Consider the following 18,571-nt stretch of genomic DNA (forward strand, 5'->3'; position numbering starts at 1 on the left):
TTAAATGTTTTTGTGCAGCAGTTTTCTTTTTTCCCCTCTCTCTCTTACATGCTTTGCTTTTTGAAAGCCAAATATTCCTATAACAAAGTTAGTTTCTAAGCTTTGTCCCTTCTTACTTTTACTCAAATAAGAGTTAAATCCTGAAAAAAAGTGATATATCTTAATATCAGTCTGTTACTGCAGTCAAATTAAGCTGCTGATAATGAGACACATGAATTAATTAGATTTTGTTTGAARCTGCTCAATCAATATAAATTCAAATGTACAAACCAAACTTTATTTGACTCAACCTTCTTCTAAGGAGAAATGTGAAAACATAAAGTAGGAGTAAGAAGAGAGAAAAAGTAGAATGAAGCCTTAAGCAGAAAAGGTAGCCATTGTCCAGTTAAAAGAAATAYTTAAAAGAAATATTTGATCGGTTCTTCTACATTCAGTATATCATTTGAAAGCATAGGATTTTTTTTTTTTAATGGAATTACGCTGAAGTAAACYGGAAAAAATAAATGCCCACAGAGTCTGTGTAGTCTTGAAAAGCAAATAGCTTCAGGGAATCCTGGAGATATTCCTAAGAAACAGCTACCCTTATATACCCATTTATCTTCTGCTAGCTAAGCAAATAATCGCTCAGAGCTTTAATGTATTTAACAGCAGCCATGACTCCAGTCACTAGCTAGTAAATTTTATGACGAATTAATCTTCTTGGCCCTTTGGCCACTTGAGCAGCTAAGGAGATTTGCTGCTTCTACGGCAAGTAGACCTGCTACCCTGCCTAGAATAGTTTCGATGCAGTATCAGCCGCTGTGGGTGAATTTAATGCATCAGTGCACTCATTGCCTTAAGTGCTTCCTAAGGCACGTTTTGGCCTGCAGCGTCCTGAGCTGTCTCCATYGCCAGGCTAGCCTCGATTTTGTCTGAGGTCTGCTCCAACCTGGATCAGCCACYGACAGTGCTGGGGGAGCCATTTCAACAGCTTGGAGTCCCTGGGAAATGAGGACGCTCAGGTCCAGGCCAAATCTGGGGGACTGACGTACTGTAAAAGCTGCAAGTACTTTCCCCTACAGTCAGGAGATTTTTCTCAGTGCTTAATAAACAGTCTTGGGTATTTCTTCAGCCCCTGTGAAAGGCTCAAAAGACTTCAGTGATATGAATGCTATTTAAAGATGTCATCTAAGAAACTGCTATCYAAACAAAACCCATCTAAACAGCAGCTATGGCTCCTCATATAGGCAGTAATTCCAGACTGGAATTCAATAAGAGAGAATGCTGYTCTTATACAGCTGTCGCTTGAAAGAAGTGTAATCACTTTTTAAGGCTGTTTTGTTACTGCAAGATATTTCTGGATGATAACTAGGAGAGGAAAGATAGAAGTCCCCAAATAAAGCTTTGATAGTTTTTCTGGGTCAGAGCAGCGTGTGTTTACACAGCATATCCTGTGCAGACGTGAACTCACTCTGGCTCGGCTCTGAACTGAGCACCAGGCTTGTGCCTGTATTTGTACGACAATGAGCTCTAGATAAGACAAACCCTTTTCCTGAAGACTAACGTAGTCATACAGCTTTCTGTTGGCTTGAGCACAAAAAGAACAAGCCCATGTCTGCTCAGAGCTTGAGCAAAACCAGTCTGTGTCTTATGGAGTATGCRGTATAAACACGCCTCCCAAAGCTCCGTATCTGTGTCCCTGCCTTGTCTTTTGGTTGGGTGATCCTCAACAGAGATTTTGAAGTCTTTTGCCCTAGTGTGTGAACCTAAGAAAAAAGAAAAAAGAAAAAGGAACTACAAAAAAAKGTGAAACTTCTGAGCATATTGTTGCATTTTAGAAATATTTTCTTATTCTTTTTTTTCCCTAATATATAATTGTGCTCATTTTTAGCAATTCAAAAAGAAAAAGTGGAAAGACATGAAAAAGTTGAAAAGAAAGCTCCTTCCAAAGGTATTTATAAATTTATATTAGATTTTTTGCCAGATTTTATATCAAATTGCATAAACTTTATTTTATGTGAGAAGAGAATAGAATATGTATGAAAAATCAACTATATTGCTATAATGATGAAATAAAATGTCTTTAGAACATTGAGGAGTTAGTTCTATACATGATTCCTTTATAAACCTTCTGAAATTTCAATGGTGAGAATAAAAATAAACACATGAATGACCATTGCCCTGAAAAAGAGGTTGGGCTATCTGTAAGGAATCTGAATATATATTTTCACTGTATGTAGTTAACAAAATCTTCCTTTCATTATCTAGCAATGCATTGGTTGTGTTGTGGCTTTGTTTGGAAGTAGAAATTGTCCACTATAAGAATATCCGTATTCTGTTTTAGAATAAGTAGAATAGGCTCACTTCACATACTTAAAATCAGTCTAATCAGACCAGTGGCTTAATACAAATAGAAGTCCAGAGTCACGGACTCTGTAGCACTAATTGGAGTTTTGCCTCAAGGATAGAGGTGTTTAAACCTATGACAAGTACCAAGACTTGTGAACATTAAACAGATTGGTTTAAAGGAGTTTCAGGGCTGGTTTAAAGCTTCTGTTATATTTTCCACTAAAGTGAAACCCTCACATAGTCCACAATCACATCTCAGCTGAGAAAAAGCAGATCGTACCTAAGAGCAGAAGGAATAGACCTGGTACCACCAACTTCTGTTTAGCTTCAGCCACTGATTTTTACAACCTGTTTTTTTTTTCTGCTTTGAAATCTGTCTACTGAAAGGCTCATCATGAATTGGCCCATCTCAGGCAATGCTTTGAAACTAGAGAACTGATACGAAGTGAAACTCAAGGAATCAAGACCTTCTTGGGCACAGATCTAGAACCCTATCGTAAACATGTCTTTTAGAAATATTCAAGCTTTAAATTGACTATACTTATAGCTTACAACAGAGTTTGGCTCTTGATCTCTGATGTTTAAAGTTAATCAGATTTAGCCTGGAAGTACTATATCTGCTTGTAAAATGGTCAACATCTCTCACTTAAATTTCTGTCATAAAGGCTAGTATATTGTCATTAGATATATTTATTTTTATTTACTATGGCCTATTTCTTTGTATGAGTTAAATCCTTGGTACAGGTCTGAAGACAAAACATACCTAATATTTTTGGCATTTTTGCTTTTGTTAGATCTGAGCAAGGTGTTAATGATGAAGAAATACTCATTAATAATAGCACAAGATAAAATGAAGGGTATTGAGTGTTTGGAGGGAATGGAAGGGAGAAAATGACACTGAAAGTTTTTTTCTGTATTACTTGCAGAGGAAAAGAAAGTAAAGAGCACCAAAGTGGAAGCAAAAGTTAAAAAGGAAGTGAAGGATGGAAAAAGTGAAGCAAAGATGGCTGAAAAACTCAAGCAGGCAGAGACTAAAACAGCAGAAGTTGGGCTAATAAAACCCAACCCAAAAGTTAAGGAGGAGAAAGCTCTTCAGACTGTAACTAAATCGGAAAAGAAAGGTAAACAAAACCTGGAGGAAACAGATGAAGATCTTAAAAAGGTAGTAGGAAAGAAGCAGAGAGAATGAAGTTAAAGCTGACAAGGACCATGAAAAAGAAAAGTGCAGTACAAAAAAATTCCAAATGAATCTCAGATTACTAAATGGAAACTATCCAGATTAAAATAAGATTAATCTAAAAAAATAGAATATTCTGTTTGTCATGGCTAAAAATCCATTTTCAGTTTGAATCCTTCTTTACTGAGGACCAATATCTCTTCAGATAAGAGTATTGATGGATTTGCACAGTGGAATTTTATATAGTGTATTAATAGTAACATTATTTTGGAAAATAAGGACTATCCAATGATCTATGGGAGATATTTTTTTTCTACATCTGCATACTTCCCACTTAACAATTATGAAAATAGCAGTGTCTGAAAGGAAATGTAGCCTTTGGATTACATCAGACTGTATAAGGCACTGTCTGTTTTGTACGACGTAATGAAAATGCCTAATGTAATTTGATGTGATTAGCTTCCAAATTTCTATTAAAAGAGTGTCATTTCTCTCATGAAAGAAAGAAATCAAGTAATAAAACAAGGAATCAGCATTTATCAACACCAAATGTAGATATTAACTCCACACTCCTCTGTGTCAGAATCAGCTYGAGTTATTCCACTCTCTAACTGCTCTGAATTCCTGATTTCTCTGATTTTCTCGCGGCTACTCCATGGAGTTAGGTACAGTTTTGAATATGAGTGAAGGTAGCAGAATCTGGCTTTCTGTAAGAAATGCCACACTGCAGGCACAGGATTATTCTGACATTAATAGCAGCAGCTTTGTGTTGCGTAGCTCACCTATCTGATCCTTTCRGCTGAGAGCCGCAGATAAATCGTTATGCCTGAGCATCAAAGCAGCCGTCCCTGCCTGGATGTCGGGCAGATTCACTCAGAATTTCATAGCCATCAGCTGTGGACCTCTTAAGAGTTACCTAAATTATGTTTCTAAAAATTTGAAATGAGAGGTTTTGAGGCATAGTCCTCTTTCTGAAGTGCATAATGTGGTGAAGCCAGTATTTTTTAAAATGTATTTATATTCTGTTTAATTTTAGTTTTCACATGAAATACTGGAGGCTTAGAGGCATAAAATCAAAGTAGAATCTTTCATTCTGATCGCTGTGATCAAGGGGAAAGTTCAGCAAACTTTTGTGCTCCCCTTGAGAGGTGCAAATCTCTCTGTTTTTGTTTACTATGGCAAGGTTTCCATGCACAGTGGGATCCACTCCATACTCTACAGGAAAAACAAGAGTCTACAGATGAAGCAATTTACTTCCTGACAGCGAAATATTTTAGGTAAATAGGAGTGAAAGATTATAGAAAGCAATAAAAAAGGTTTTATTCTTTTTCTCTTAACTGACAAGTATTAGCAAAATGATCCATCTTAAAGTCAAATATTAACAGGCCACTTTGTAAGTCTGCTTTAGAGTGTGACCCCAACGACTGTGCACTGAACTGAGGCAGGTGAGAGTGGTGATGAAGAGCTGGAGTGGAGGAAGGAAGGAGCCTCTTAAGCTGCCTTTATCACTGGAGATATGGTTACACACACCCAGGGAAAACTGCTCTTCTGAATTTTGTCATTCTTTTCTCCATCGTAATTTGCTGCTACACACCTGAATACCCTCAGAAAAATCAGTTCTGTATTTCCAACCCACTGTGACCCAAGGTGGACATAATTTTTTAGTCGATATTGATGTGCCAGAATTTCCTGATCCTGCAATACCTACTTTTCCTTGCTCAAGGGAGTGCTTCTGTCAGTTTTTCTGCAACGGTGTAAAGTAAATAACGGTAATCATTGGAGTGTTGTTACTTCCAAGGTGAACTTCCCTACCATTTCATCATTCCTTAAGCAAATTAATAATAAAAAGTATAGGTCATATACTCTGGGATAAATCAGATGAGGTACTATGACACAGAAAGATCTATGACAAGATTTATCAATAAACATTTAGTCACAAACATGATTTACTAATACTTAGTTGAATATCTGTACTAGTATACATTTATAAGGTGAAAATGATAGTGTAAAGTTCTTTTTTTTTGCAAGAGAGTTTAAAGTAAAATGAATTTTTAGCCATGAAGAGACATTTGGAAAATCATGCTTATTTAAAATCCCTTAGGCTTGAATATTTGCTGATTAGCAGAATTCCTATGGTTTTCAATGGGATATTGAAATGCATACTATGCACCTTATTATTTCATATACAGTTGAAATGCTATTTTTGTTATCCAGAGTTTAACGTTCTACTTTTTTAATTTATATAAATTCCAGTTTTCAGGGGTTGAGATACTAAAAAATACTATGGGGAGAAGGTTTATATATATATATATATATTTTTTTTTCCCTAGGAGATATTAAGAATACAGCCTCTTTTTTAAGTTTATTCAGATTACATTGCTATAAAGAAATAGTGCATTTTAATCCTGGTTGKTATTCCTATGATAAAAAATGGATTATTTTAATGTCAACAAAATGTTGTGAGCCCTCAGGCCGTGTCTATAACAGAAGCCACACAGGGCCAGGGTGCACACTTATGCACTGTCCTGTGACTGTCTGTGCTGTTTATGCTCTCTGAMGGAGTTTTGTCCCATGCCATCGAGCAATTTCGCATACAACGACTGAGTACAGCCCTGGGATTTTTTCCCAAAGGGCAGCATGGGATGAAGCCAGCTTGTTTTGGCAGGAAAAGAGTAAGGACAATTCAGATTTATGGACAAGAGTTGTGCCTTGCCGTATTCTYTCTGGGCTAAGGAACTGGCCTTGTCTCACTTTGCCTGTTAGTACGGACGTAGCCTGACTGGCTCACTGAGGCCCTGTTTGCAGGTGTGATGAAGGCAGTGTAAKCTCTTTTGCTGACCACAGTGGTTTTAGATGGGCTTAGTGAGAGTACATATTTGTACATATTTGTTTTCGTATACATACACTTCTTTTTTTATTTTTCAGAAAGTTAGCACATTTTATAGAGTAAGGGCATATATTACAGCCAAATTCTTTAAATTTCTTATGGGTGGAATTCAAGACTGCAACCAACCAGAATGACAAGTTCTGAATTCCCGCACATGCCTGTAAAAACTATTATGAATAGTCCTTGAAAGCTTCAAAAGGAGTGTTTATAGTTATGTCCCTGTGTACGTCTTAGCAAGTTTGACCCAAGTTTTACAATACTGGCTAGAAATTTTTACCCTTGCCACCTCTGTAGAAGGCAAAAACTACATGGGCTCCTATGGGCAAGTAGAAACAACTGATGTCTGCTGAGCTTGTAAATCCTCTCTTAATTTCTGCAACTCCATGAGAAATCATGACTCTGGAAAGCTGCAATTCTCCACCAAAGGACTTTCATAGCACTCAGCATAACAGTGGCAATTCTATAAATGCTTCAGTATCAGCTAATACTGATGCTTTAGTGAAATACATAATTAAGCAAATAATACAAATTCTCAATATACTTGGCAAGATAATTTTTCATTTAAATGCAATGGTTCATTCATTTTTTAATTTTTAACTACTTCAGACTCTGCATGATTTTATTTTGAAGCTGGAAAAGAAAACATTACTGGCTTTGTATGTGATAGGAGGTAGATGCAAGGTGAGGTGGAGAAAAAGTTGTAATGCTTGTAGCCAAGGAAGTATGGGGCAACAGTCTGAGAGTTGGATGAATATGCTTAATTGAAGGTCCATTCTGAACCAACTAGCTAACCAATGCTGTCATTTAATTATCAACATTCACTTTCAAAATTGATGTCCCTTGGAGTTCATTGGCACAACTCATTTTTTCCTGGTCAGCTGGAGAGTCCATATAGCACTGCAATTATGTTGCACTGGGTTACATCTGGTAATTTTCTTCACCCTTCTTAGTGGTAGAAATTTTGCCTGAGGTCTTCAGCATTGCCTATTTATAGAAGAAATCAATAGACAATCAACTTTTGTGAAATCAGTGTTACATTTAGATTCAGAAGCTTTAATTTTTGAATATCATTGTTGTAATATATATACATATATATATTTGTAAAGATTAATTTCTGGAATATGATTCTGTAGTGAAATGAKAAAATTCAGTGGAAAATCTCATTACTATAGACGTGTAAGTACACAGARCTGTTTTCATAGTCCCATTCAACAAATGTACATATTGATTATACTGTTTTAAAAAAATTAGCAAAATACAGTGATGTAAAAGTTAATCAAATTCCTCTATCACCTGACTGAGAATATTTAAAATGGATTTGCAAGGATATGAAAAAGTCTTTGGGATCTATGGCCAGGYAACAGTTTGCACAGTAGCTGTGCTGGAAGCCAGGATGTATGACAAAACTGAGGTTGCACATTGTTGACCTGGGTTACACACTGCTCCCTGCAGGCCTGCAAGAGTTTGTAGCRCTCAGGCACCTGTAGCTCCAAAGTTCTTGGTTAGGAGGTCTGAATAACATCCGGACATTAAAATGTCATTTTTTTTTTTACATGTGAATTATTTTGAGGCTAGAAAAAACAAGTAAATATGGTAACAGCRTCCCGGAATGTGTATCGGTACTACAAAGCTTTATCTTCACTGTTAAATAGAAACAGAAATTTAAATGTACTTTCTTCATTACTCTTTTTTTCCTTTTTGCTCTGTTAGATCAATATGCATTCTGTCGCTATGTGATTGACATGTTTGCGCAAGGGGATTTTTATCCAGGTACTTTCCTACATCACTGAACTCTATTCTAATACTCTACTGTTTTCCTGAGAATTTCTGCTCTTTTACGCATTAAAACTGTGTTTTGTATTGTTGAAAGATCTCACAAGTGCAACAAAGGGTGTGCAAATAGTTTTAATAAAGCATAAGAGCTAATGGCTGTATTATTAAAGCTTTTAATTTTCTGTCTACAATGCATGAATTAAAATTAAGGTTGCGTTGCAAGTAGAGTCAATGGAAGGCTATAAAAACTGCTAAAATATTCCARGCTTCTTTTGACTGAGATGCAGGAGGAAGGAATGAAAGCTTATTGTTTTTCTTTTTCCCCACAAATAGCAAATCTAAACCCCAGGATGTTTAAAGAATAGAAGCACCATTGTTGCTCTTAATATATAAAATCTCTTCTCTGATCTATCATTTTTGTGCTTTGTCTCCCCTCCTTCTGCATCTCCCCGCTCATCTACTCAAGCACACACACTTAATTCTTAACACAAGAAGAAAATAGAACTACTGATGATGACTGAGCATTGCCTCATAACATTAAGTCAATGSAATCTACTCTGACCTTATTTAATTGACATTCTTCCAAAACTGTGGTACAAATCATCCAGTACAAGAGGAGATATTACAGAGAAGACAATCCTAGGTATGATAAGCAATGATATTTATGAAAACAGTCAAGGATAGAATATTCAGGGACACGCATCCTAAGTATTTTAAGCTTTGTTTAGTCTRTTATTTGCTCAAGAACATCTGTGTTGTTTTTCTTCTGAATTGAATGAATTTTCTCATCTCTACTTTGTAGTTTAGGTCCTTTCTTGAACCACTTAGGTCCAGCCAGAGCTAGGAAGTTATATGGGAAAAGGGARGGAAAATTAATAATATTGAGTATATGAAGAGAGAGGATTTTACATAGCCTGTCCTCAAAGAATGAAGCTGTGAAGAGGTAATCAGTTCTCCTTAAAAGAGAACAAGCTATATCACCACTAGGACATTTAAAGAAAGCAGTTCTAAATGGAGAGAATAGTCTTAGTCTAGGCTGAGAGTGGCGGGAAAGTTAGTAAAACCTTCCAGAGTCCTTTAATTACACCTTCATTTTAAAAATAAAATCATATACTTGCTGTGATTCACCAAGTTTCTAGGTTTTTCTGTAGGYTTCACACAGCTGTGCTATTAATAAATCATAACGTTTAGTAGCACAGAGCTCCTCAGGATCTCCCTCACAGTTCTCCTAACATTTGTAAGCAGCTTTGCCTCATCTCAGAGTCCTTTGCCTGGGCAGCTCACTGTTTGACACGCTCCTAAGGCAGAGCAGGCTTGCTGCGGGGAGGGAGTTGTGCAGGATCTCTTCTGTTTTGACCTTCCCGGGCACCAACCAGGATATGGGGAGAACCATGAAGGGGAGCAGGGAGAGAGAGTGAAGAGAGAGAGTGTGTTGAAGAGGGAAGAGACAATGAGTTGAATTTCAGAAGATAAGAGACAGGTCTGTTTGCTCTTGCCTCGCCGTGCTTGCCTTGTGTCATTTCAGTGTGCTATAACAGACTCGTGTCAAAAAATCGTGGTGTAAACATAGCTGAATAAGTGCTCAGTGGTCAGCTGGCTTGGGTGAATAACTGGTGTTATAGCTCAAAGTCCTGGAAAGTTATGAAGCAACTTAAATCATCTGATTTGTAGGCAGAAAGAGAGAGGCCATACTCCTAGGCTAGGGTCTCCAAAAGTCCAACAGTGGCTTCACCTATAAATCAAATTTGATCTCCTAAATAATTTTTTTACATCTGAAGTTGAATTATGTGAACAGCTGTTATGATGGAGCCTGAAATATATTGGTGAGAGGTAAAATAAAATACTGTGTGCAAAATAAGCTTTTWAAAAAAATCACAATCTGTGAAAAGCAGTGCTGAAACATCCAGACCATGTCTCTAAGTAGCAAGGTAAAGGCCAAGTRTGCTCGGCTCTATGCTCTTCATAACAGTTGCTGAGGAGAGGGCTACCAAACATTGCTTGGTTAGTGTTTGTTACTGTCTATTTCAGACAACATGCTCATTTTGCAGTTGCCTTTGTGAACTGGAGTGTTATTTTTAATCATTTTCTTTAATAGATAAACGTGGGAAAAACAGCAGCACATTAAGTCCTTTTAATAACTGTAATATCCAGTTAGCTTTACAATTTGCTATACTTTATCCCTTCATCAGTTTATATATTTTATGTTAAGCTATGTTGTTCTAACAAAGAGATCTGAATGCAATTCAGCTAAGGAAATTTAATTACAGTCAATCTGACACCGTAATACTCTCTGTGAATCTCAATATTACCATTTGTGAAATAAGAGGGGAAAATACAATCTTTCTCATAGAAAATTCTATCACACAGATTGTTGGCTATTTGCAGGATGTGTTCAATGTTTACACCAAATATCCTGAGGTTAATACGAGCAGCATCCCACAAATTAAATTCCTTAGAATACATTTACTTGGACAGATTTGTAATATCAGTAATAACAATAGCATTCAGCATTTATTATTTGATATTTGTTTTGGAATATCTGTGTTAGTGAAAAATGCATATTTATTATTGGCAAGATTGGATAATTTTAGATGTATATCAATTTTTTGCAGGGCTATCTAGCAAAGGAGACCCTTTACCATAGCATTTTATAGTGACCAAACAAATACAAATGAAACCTAGATTCTTGTATTCTATGTATTAAATATTTATTCAAAATATATCAATTATACATCTCAATAGTCACCTGACCAATCCATCAGAGGCCAGTTAATGCTTTTATTTTGATTTTAACGAAAGAGAGTAAGATATTGCTCATTCACCCAAAGTTTTGTTAGGTTTCTGGAGACTTAGCTGTAAAAAATAAATGAAAAGTACATACACTGTACATGGTGAATCCACAAAAGAGAGAATTCTTGCTAAGCTGAACAAAGTATTAGCTGGTTTCCATGTTTCTCTGGCCAGCATTGAGAGTGACCAGTTTCATGCAGATCCTTCTGCTACTCTGAATAACAATATCAGTATCAATGGACTTCTGTGACTTCTAATTTACTTTGTATGAAAAAGAAAAATATCCAGGGTTCACAGCCCTTTACAGTAGATATAAGTGGAGGTCTAGCCATAACCTCAAGCAGATTTTGGTGAACCAGAAGTCCAGTTTGTGAATTTCATGACTGTGACAGTGACCTACCTTGGACTCTTCTGAGAGACTTTTAGAGATAAGCTCTACTGTATAAATATTACTTTCTGATTTTACTTGATGAAGCATGGAGTTTGAGATCTTTTGACTTTGTGCCTAACATGCATGTGATAAATTACTATTTAGTAGAGGGAATGCTGAAACACCTTTTCTCTAAAAGATAGACTTTCTGATCTTACTTATCATTGTTTATGCATATTCAGCCTAAGTATGGGAAGTATGGTACTCAGCATCAACAGATTTCTTTGTCCAATGAGAAAATACTTTTTTTGGCTGCCTGTAAAGGAATAATGAATAGAAAATTTTGCCAAAGTTATTTTTTCAAGTTTCATTTCTAAAATTTTAACTCCTAAAGAAGAAAGTTTGGTTTTCAGAGATGTTGAGATACATTTGTTCTAACTGGTACCTGTTATTCTGCCAGAACAGGTGCCTCTGAGGTTCAAGATAGCCTCTGACTTTATTTTGTGTGATTTCATGATACTAGCATATTTCAAGCAGTTATCTATCTGGTATTCCTGATTTTTGTTCTGACTAATATTTATAGTGTTTATTCATATTTTTATTTTATATATGTAGGAGAAAATATTTAATTTGATATTTATAACTACTTTTTTGCCCTTAAACTTCTTCACTCACATAGAAGGGATTTGAGAGACACTAGTTGGTCATTACTTTAGCATGTGGCATATATTTTTCTGAGAGATCCGAACGTGCTCTACTTTCCTCCCCTGGCGCCGTATGGAGAGCCACACTCTCCTGCTCCCTCTTCARTTTTTGCCAGCTTGCTTTGCCAAGAATGGTAGAAAAAACATTTTCTGAGCTACCCTAGAGGATCAAGGAGTTCTTCCAATGAAGGACTTTTTTGCAGCTACCTAAAAAAAATGAATCATAGTGTGTGTCTCTTCATCTGCATGGTCACCTCAGCATACGGTTGTGCATGTTGCATACTGCTGAATTAAGAGCAATGTGTTTGGTCCCAGTGTGACACCCTTGTTTCCCACAGTCATACTGTATATTTATGATCTGGTTTTGTTTTCATTTTGATCACTTGGAAGTTTTTTTCGAGTGCATATCTTTCCTGTATTCTAGTTTTGGTTACACTACTTGTATTTCACAGTACCCTTGACTCACTAATGGGTGGTCTTTACAGTTACCTAACTGACCACTGAGGCAGCTGTAAATCAGGGAGCACAGATTTGACATTAGCGTCAATCTGGCATATCCAGAATCCTTGCAGTGAGGCGTCCAGTTATCCTGTGAAGCTTGAATCATTACCTAACTGTCTCCAACAATGACTGATCTGCAATATTGTAGTCATACCTTTTCTTCATACGTTGTGTATTTCTATGCTCGAGGCTAAATGCCAAAGTGATGTAGACAGTCTTGTTAAACTTATATTATTGAGAAAATATTTGTACTGGAGAAATTCCTCAAGTTCACCGGCACTTTTACACTGCAAGAATGTATCCTATACAGTTCATAAAGCAGTCATCTCACCTTCTGATTAAAAATATCTTTGAAGCTTCACTTTATGCCCACATGCTCATGAAAAAGCAGTTCTATGACAATTAAGAAATTCAGGCAAAATGTGGTCAGAGTCCATTGGGACTCCTACAGTCTTCTTGGTTCCAGGGAAAGGTGGCAGACTAAATGCCCTCCATTTCTACAGATTTTTTAATAGGAATTTTCTCTTGATTTTCCATTTGTCAAGAGGTATTCAGTGAAAGAGCAAGGATTATTTCTATTACACAAATGCAGCCTATGAATTTCAAGACAGTGTCAATACATTCCTTGGCATTTAATATCCAAAAAGATTCATGGAAATACTGGTAGAAAAAATACATTAATATTTTAAGATTATGGAAGTGTATTGTTGATTGCTGTACAAGATCTGAGAACATTAAGGGCCTAATTCTGAGAGTAAGAACGCCTGCGTTTGTCCTGGGTGGGCTGTAGCACTGGAGTTCAGTATTTGTTCTTTGCTGTTCTGATAGCAAAACTCTTTAAGCTCTTGAACTGTTTTTAAGTATCACTCTTACCTGATTAAAAACTAGATTGTGTTATGGATATACCAATGACAGGGCCTAATTTTCCATCTCGTTACATTAGATTTACATGAGAACACTGATACCAGTGTAGTTTCTCTAGGGATATATTTGATGTAACGTAATAGAAAAATCAGGCATAATAAATAAAATAACAACATGCTATTTGCTTCTTCTTCAGTGAAATTCAGCATGCAAAACTGTGGGTAAACTTATAAGCTTTCATAGTAGGCAGAGAACTCCAGAGATATTTTTTTTTTGTTGCTGAAGAGGTGCTTTCTGATGCTGCTTACTCAACTACCCTCTCCCCTACAGTAAAAAACAAGCTTTAGTAAAATGTTAAAAGAAGAGTTTGGGAACTGTAAAACTTTCCCAGTTTTAATTTTAAAATAGGAAAAGGTACCTAAGAACTAATCAGTCTTCTCCTTCTGGGAGCAGTATGGTAACCCCAAATTTGCAGACTCCTCTGGATTCATCTTCAGAGCCAAGCAACTAATAGTGTATCAGATTATGAAAATATTTTTGATATGATAAAACATTGTTGACACATTTGCTTCTACTGATGACATAAATGGAGAAGATTCAATGACAGGAGCATTTACTCCTCTAGTAATTTTCTGGGTAAGTTCTGAGTACTTTTAAGCTAGTCTGAAAGGAAAGTAATAAAGAGTAATATTTAACTACGTGTCTGAGAAACTGAAAATTAAGTTTTAAACACTGAATAACTTGTAACTAATTTTTTAATGAACAATTCTTGCAATAGTTTCAGCTTTCATTTGGAGTCTAAATATTGCTTCTTTACTTTTCTATTCAGTTAGGTAAGATTGTATGAGAAGATATCCGTGATGCCATTTTAATTAGGTTCGTTTCTATGACTCTCCTCTCATCCCAAAAGCTCTGTCTGTTTGGGCAAACTCTGAGATGACATTGATCTCTTAATGGGGACATTATCAGCACACAATCCTGACACCATCCCACAGAGACAAAATAGCTATCCATTATTCCCTGTTTATATCATCCCGTCGTGAATTGGAGCCAGATGCTGGCACCTAAGCCGCATCTGTCAACACTCTCATGGCACTTTATTGTAACCTTGCCAAAAAAATTTAAAATGACTTTCACTGTCTCAGAAGCAGCTACTCAGGGAATGCTTGGCATTCTGCTTCTGTGGAGAGGTACTGATTTCTTTCTTTAATAGTTCACTGCAAGCCAGTCTGAAGCTGTAGCTGCAAATCAGAGGGTCAAAATCACATTTTTTTTTGTATAAATCAGGATAACTCTTTGATTTCAATGGAAATAAACACATCTAATCTAGGAAGGCATTCAGATCAGACTAAGAAAAACTTTATCATATTTTACTATTATTTTTTCATATTATAACAATTTAATGTAGTTCCAGTAACCAAAATTCAAAAAGAAGGGCCATTTCAAAACATTCACTAACAATGACTAAGAAAGCTAGCTGGACTCTAAACATTATTACATGACTTAACCATTTTAGTCATAAAAGTAAAGATGGAAAGTGAAATGTCAAAAAATTGAGGTAATAATAAGCAAATAAAATTTAATATTAAAAATAAACAAATAAATTTAGACTGTTACCTTGTAATGCAATAATTACATTTAATGATTCCTTAAAATCATTGTTTTCCAGTTAGAATTGTTAATACAAATGCTGATGGTCTGTCAAGAAGGTTAAAAAATGAAAGCACTCTTCAGGACTTAGGATCGTATTCAGAGGTGAACTCAGTATGAAAAATATCTGTAGATTAATTACGATTTAAGCAAAAAGTAGTCTATCCATATTTTTGAGAAAAAGTTGGCAGGGAAACAGAAAACTAAAAAAACATAAGTTACAAACATCAACTTACAAGAGCATATGCTTCTTTCTTAGAACTCGGATGGATTCCAGTATTGAAAAAAATATAGTTCCCAAAAGTCCTCTCTTCAAGTTTAGATTTATTAGGGCTTAGAAATCAGTACACTGCAAAAGAACTCAAAACAATGATTATGCATATGACAGACTTTGCCGACAGTACCTGCATTTGGAACACAAGCAGATTTAGTTATTTATAGGGACCAGACGCAGTTGCCAGTAATATTGAGATTGCATTATAAGCAGATAAAAAAGACTATCATAAAAGTCAGCTGCATACAGCTCTGCCAAACTTCAGTTGGTAGGGTTCAAAACCAGCCACACCAGGTTATTCTGCCGATAAGGACGATTAATTTATGCAAAAGGTTTCAACCATTTCCAGTACTTAGAGGGTTTTTTGTTGACCATTTAAATATTTGTCTCCTTCAGTCCTCTTTCAAATGTTTTAGGTGTTCCTAGATTAGCCTATAGTGGGACTAGCCAAAAGGCTTGACTAATTTGTTTCACAGGTTGGAACATCTGGTCAGCAACATCTGCTCAGCAAGTAGCAAAGTCAGATAGAGTTTAGGATTATCTGCACAGATCTGTGCATATGTACCTCTTCATGCTGGCGTATTTCTAACGTTGGAGAACAAGCTAGACGTATGGAAGGATTTCAGCATTGTAGCACGGGGTACTACAGAATCCTTATTTAAGCACTTATTAAATTCATGGTCTCTTTAGCCCTTAACCAGGTGCTTAAATTCCTTACACAGTGCCTGATAATCCATAAATGTCGTCAAGGAGCTGCTTAGGCCAACCAAGTGGGACGTGTCTTAAGCCCTAACCATTTCAGGAAACTAGGACCCCTAATAGGTTGCCAGCAATCATCTGTCTTTTTGATTAGAAAAAAAACAACCCTCAATTCTCTCCTTCAGTTAGTTGTAAAAGCCCAAGTAATGTATCTCTAGCATATATATTTCTAAAATTATAGGTAAGCTAATGAATTCATTATCTTTACAATATAGACCTGAAACTGCCTTAGGGAAGTTATCTCCACATGACAAGTCTCTCTCAACTTGAAAAGCAAGGAAAACATCTGGGATCAATGTAAATGTGCCTTTAAACTTCTTCTTAAGCTGAATATGCTGAAACAGCATGAAGAAGGAAAAATGTACACTGAAGTGTTTACAGTTTTCCTTTGGGCTTTTTTAGAACTTTTTATTAAAAAGGCAAAACATGTAGCTCCATTATGGGACTGAGAGAAGTCACTTTCTTCAACCAAATGCTGATTCTCTGTTGTGTCTGATGGCAAAGGATGAAGCTCAGTGTTAATTACATGAATGGTACCTGGTCATCATACCACACAGATAAGAAGAGCAAAGACAGGATCTACAAACACTTTGAAAAGATATGTTCTGTTTCTGTCTGGAAACATTTCCAGCACAGCAATAATTCCTCATGCAATTCAGAGGACAGAAAAGTGGTCAGCTGTGACCAAAACCACCATATGTTCTCCTGGCCTTTCTTATGTCCACTTCCTTCTATAGCTACCCTGCAAAGGTCCTGATAGTTAGCTGTCGTTGGTGAATCCTTTTGTCGTTCTCTTTTCAAGTACTTTTTCCTTTTTGATTCCATTTTTTTTGTGCATGTATCTGCTTTGTCAAATGAGAGATGCTACTTACTGGCATATACCTAGAATGAATCAAGACTAATTTATTTTTTCTTCATCAGAAAATGTTGTTTTTCCCTCTGGTTCATCAGTTTTCTTCCCCTTGTTTGACTTTTGTCCTTCAATACACTTTCTATTATGTGGCAGAGTAAAGAGCGCATGCAGTTCAAAAGGCCTTCAGCGCCCACCCATAGCATTAAACCTAAACAATGCTTTTATCTTTTTTTAGTTACACTTGACAACAGAATCCTTTCCGTGTGATATTCATTCATATAATTGCTGGGGGATTTGTGCACTGTGTGTTACTAGGCAGCAATTGCACTGTGAAAAATTATGCATGTCTCTTGGTTTTAGTCTTTCAGTGGGAGATTTTGGTGGCATATAGTATCATCTTTATGTAGAGCTTCAAAATGAGACATTTGCAATTCATTGCACTTCATTTAGGTATCCAAAAGTTAATTGCCTAACTGTAACCTTTAGCTGTCTTTATAGCCAAAGGTATGAAATGGATGCCTCCAGAGGACATTTCTCATCCTAAAATGGATGCCTAAGATAGGAAAAATGAATGACCCTGTGAAAGTGCCAGTTTCTCTCCATTGACTATCAATGGATCCCTAAGGTAATTTATCTAGATTTAGTTGTCTAAAAGTTAACTTTTAAATGTCTATAGCTAGATGAGAAAGAGCCCACAAAAAGTATGCTAAAAGTGTTCAAGCAAGTACTGTCTTCAAGTGAAGAGTTTAAATATCAAATTTTCGCATGTAATTTCAAATGGAATTATCCCGGGCAGCTGGTGGCCCTGCTGAGAAACCAGCAGAGCCACTCTGAACGGCGTGAAAAGGTGAAGAAAGGACAAAAAGCATTCTGGGAACGAGGGAAAGAGAAAAGGAGGAGCTGCATGGGGAAATAGTTTCTTCGGTGAATATGGAGGATATTCCCTGTCCGAATGCGCCCTCAAAAGCTTATAAAATGTTAGCTTCAGAAAAAAAGTCTAACTCTTGAAGGCTTGCACCTTCACAGAATTTGAGGACCTTGTAATCTTTACTTACTCTATGTTTAAAATATCTATATTTTTAGAAAATTTCTATTGTACTAGTTTATAGATGGAATAGCAAGGCACAGTAAGTTAACTGAGTTTCCCCAAAATCACATAATTACCACAAATTCCCCAAAATTTAGCACAAAGATTGGAGCTCATGATGCTGAACCCCAGAAGTCATCCTAAAAATAACTCCTTACAGCAAAGAGAAACTTTCCCAGGAAAAGGAAAGGTAGCAGAATTTATGCAAACATGGCTGGAATAAGCTAACTTTTCTTTCTAGAATTACTGTTTGTCTGTTCCTGTATTTCTCATCACTGCCCCTACCATTTGCACAAAAACAGTGTCTTTWWWWAAAAAAAAAWTGTTTCAGCCTGAAATAGTTCAGGCCATGTATATCATAATGCTGTAGAAACCACAGCTGTGAAGAAGTGTTGCATCAAGCCTAACATCACCACTTGTTTTAAAGGATATAACTTCTAGCCTTGAATTAAAATATACATATATATATATATATATATATATATATATATTATCAGTATGTCATCCTCTTGTGATTCCCCAAAATATTAAAGCCACAGCATTTTTAGAAGAAA

At 36.2% G+C, this 18,571-nt stretch overlaps 1 protein-coding gene and 1 long non-coding RNA gene across 5 annotated transcripts in view; one reads left to right on the forward strand and one right to left on the reverse strand.

Annotated features, from left to right (window-relative positions):
* The window catches only part of TRDN (triadin), a 90,435-nt gene extending 82,101 nt beyond the window's left edge, over window positions 1-8,334 (forward strand). For 3 of the 4 annotated variants that reach the window (XM_085314365.1, XM_085314350.1, XM_085314376.1), the window contains exons 9-11: window positions 1,871-1,930; window positions 3,255-3,449; window positions 8,103-8,334. In XM_085314365.1, coding sequence (XP_085170491.1) covers window positions 1,871-1,930; window positions 3,255-3,449; window positions 8,103-8,182 — 335 coding nt within the window. In that variant the 3' untranslated portion in view covers window positions 8,183-8,334. Of the gene's footprint in view, window positions 1-1,870; window positions 1,931-3,254; window positions 3,491-8,102 lie in introns of all 4 variants that reach the window. The other variant, XM_085314356.1, reaches the window with a different exon arrangement.
* A 3,815-nt stretch (window positions 8,335-12,149) lies between these two features.
* On the reverse strand, window positions 12,150-16,751 carry LOC146601009 (uncharacterized). Its single transcript, XR_014896929.1, has 3 exons — window positions 15,281-16,751; window positions 13,813-14,057; window positions 12,150-13,718 (listed from the first exon to the last, which is right to left on the reverse strand). It is a non-coding gene; the product is annotated as an uncharacterized LOC146601009 (long non-coding RNA).
* Between the last annotated feature and the right edge of the window lie 1,820 nt (window positions 16,752-18,571).

Source organism: Rhea americana, unplaced genomic scaffold (assembly GCF_003343005.1).
Source record: "Rhea americana isolate MKP2758 unplaced genomic scaffold, rheAme1 scaffold_110, whole genome shotgun sequence".
NCBI classification, from domain to species: domain Eukaryota; kingdom Metazoa; phylum Chordata; class Aves; order Rheiformes; family Rheidae; genus Rhea; species Rhea americana.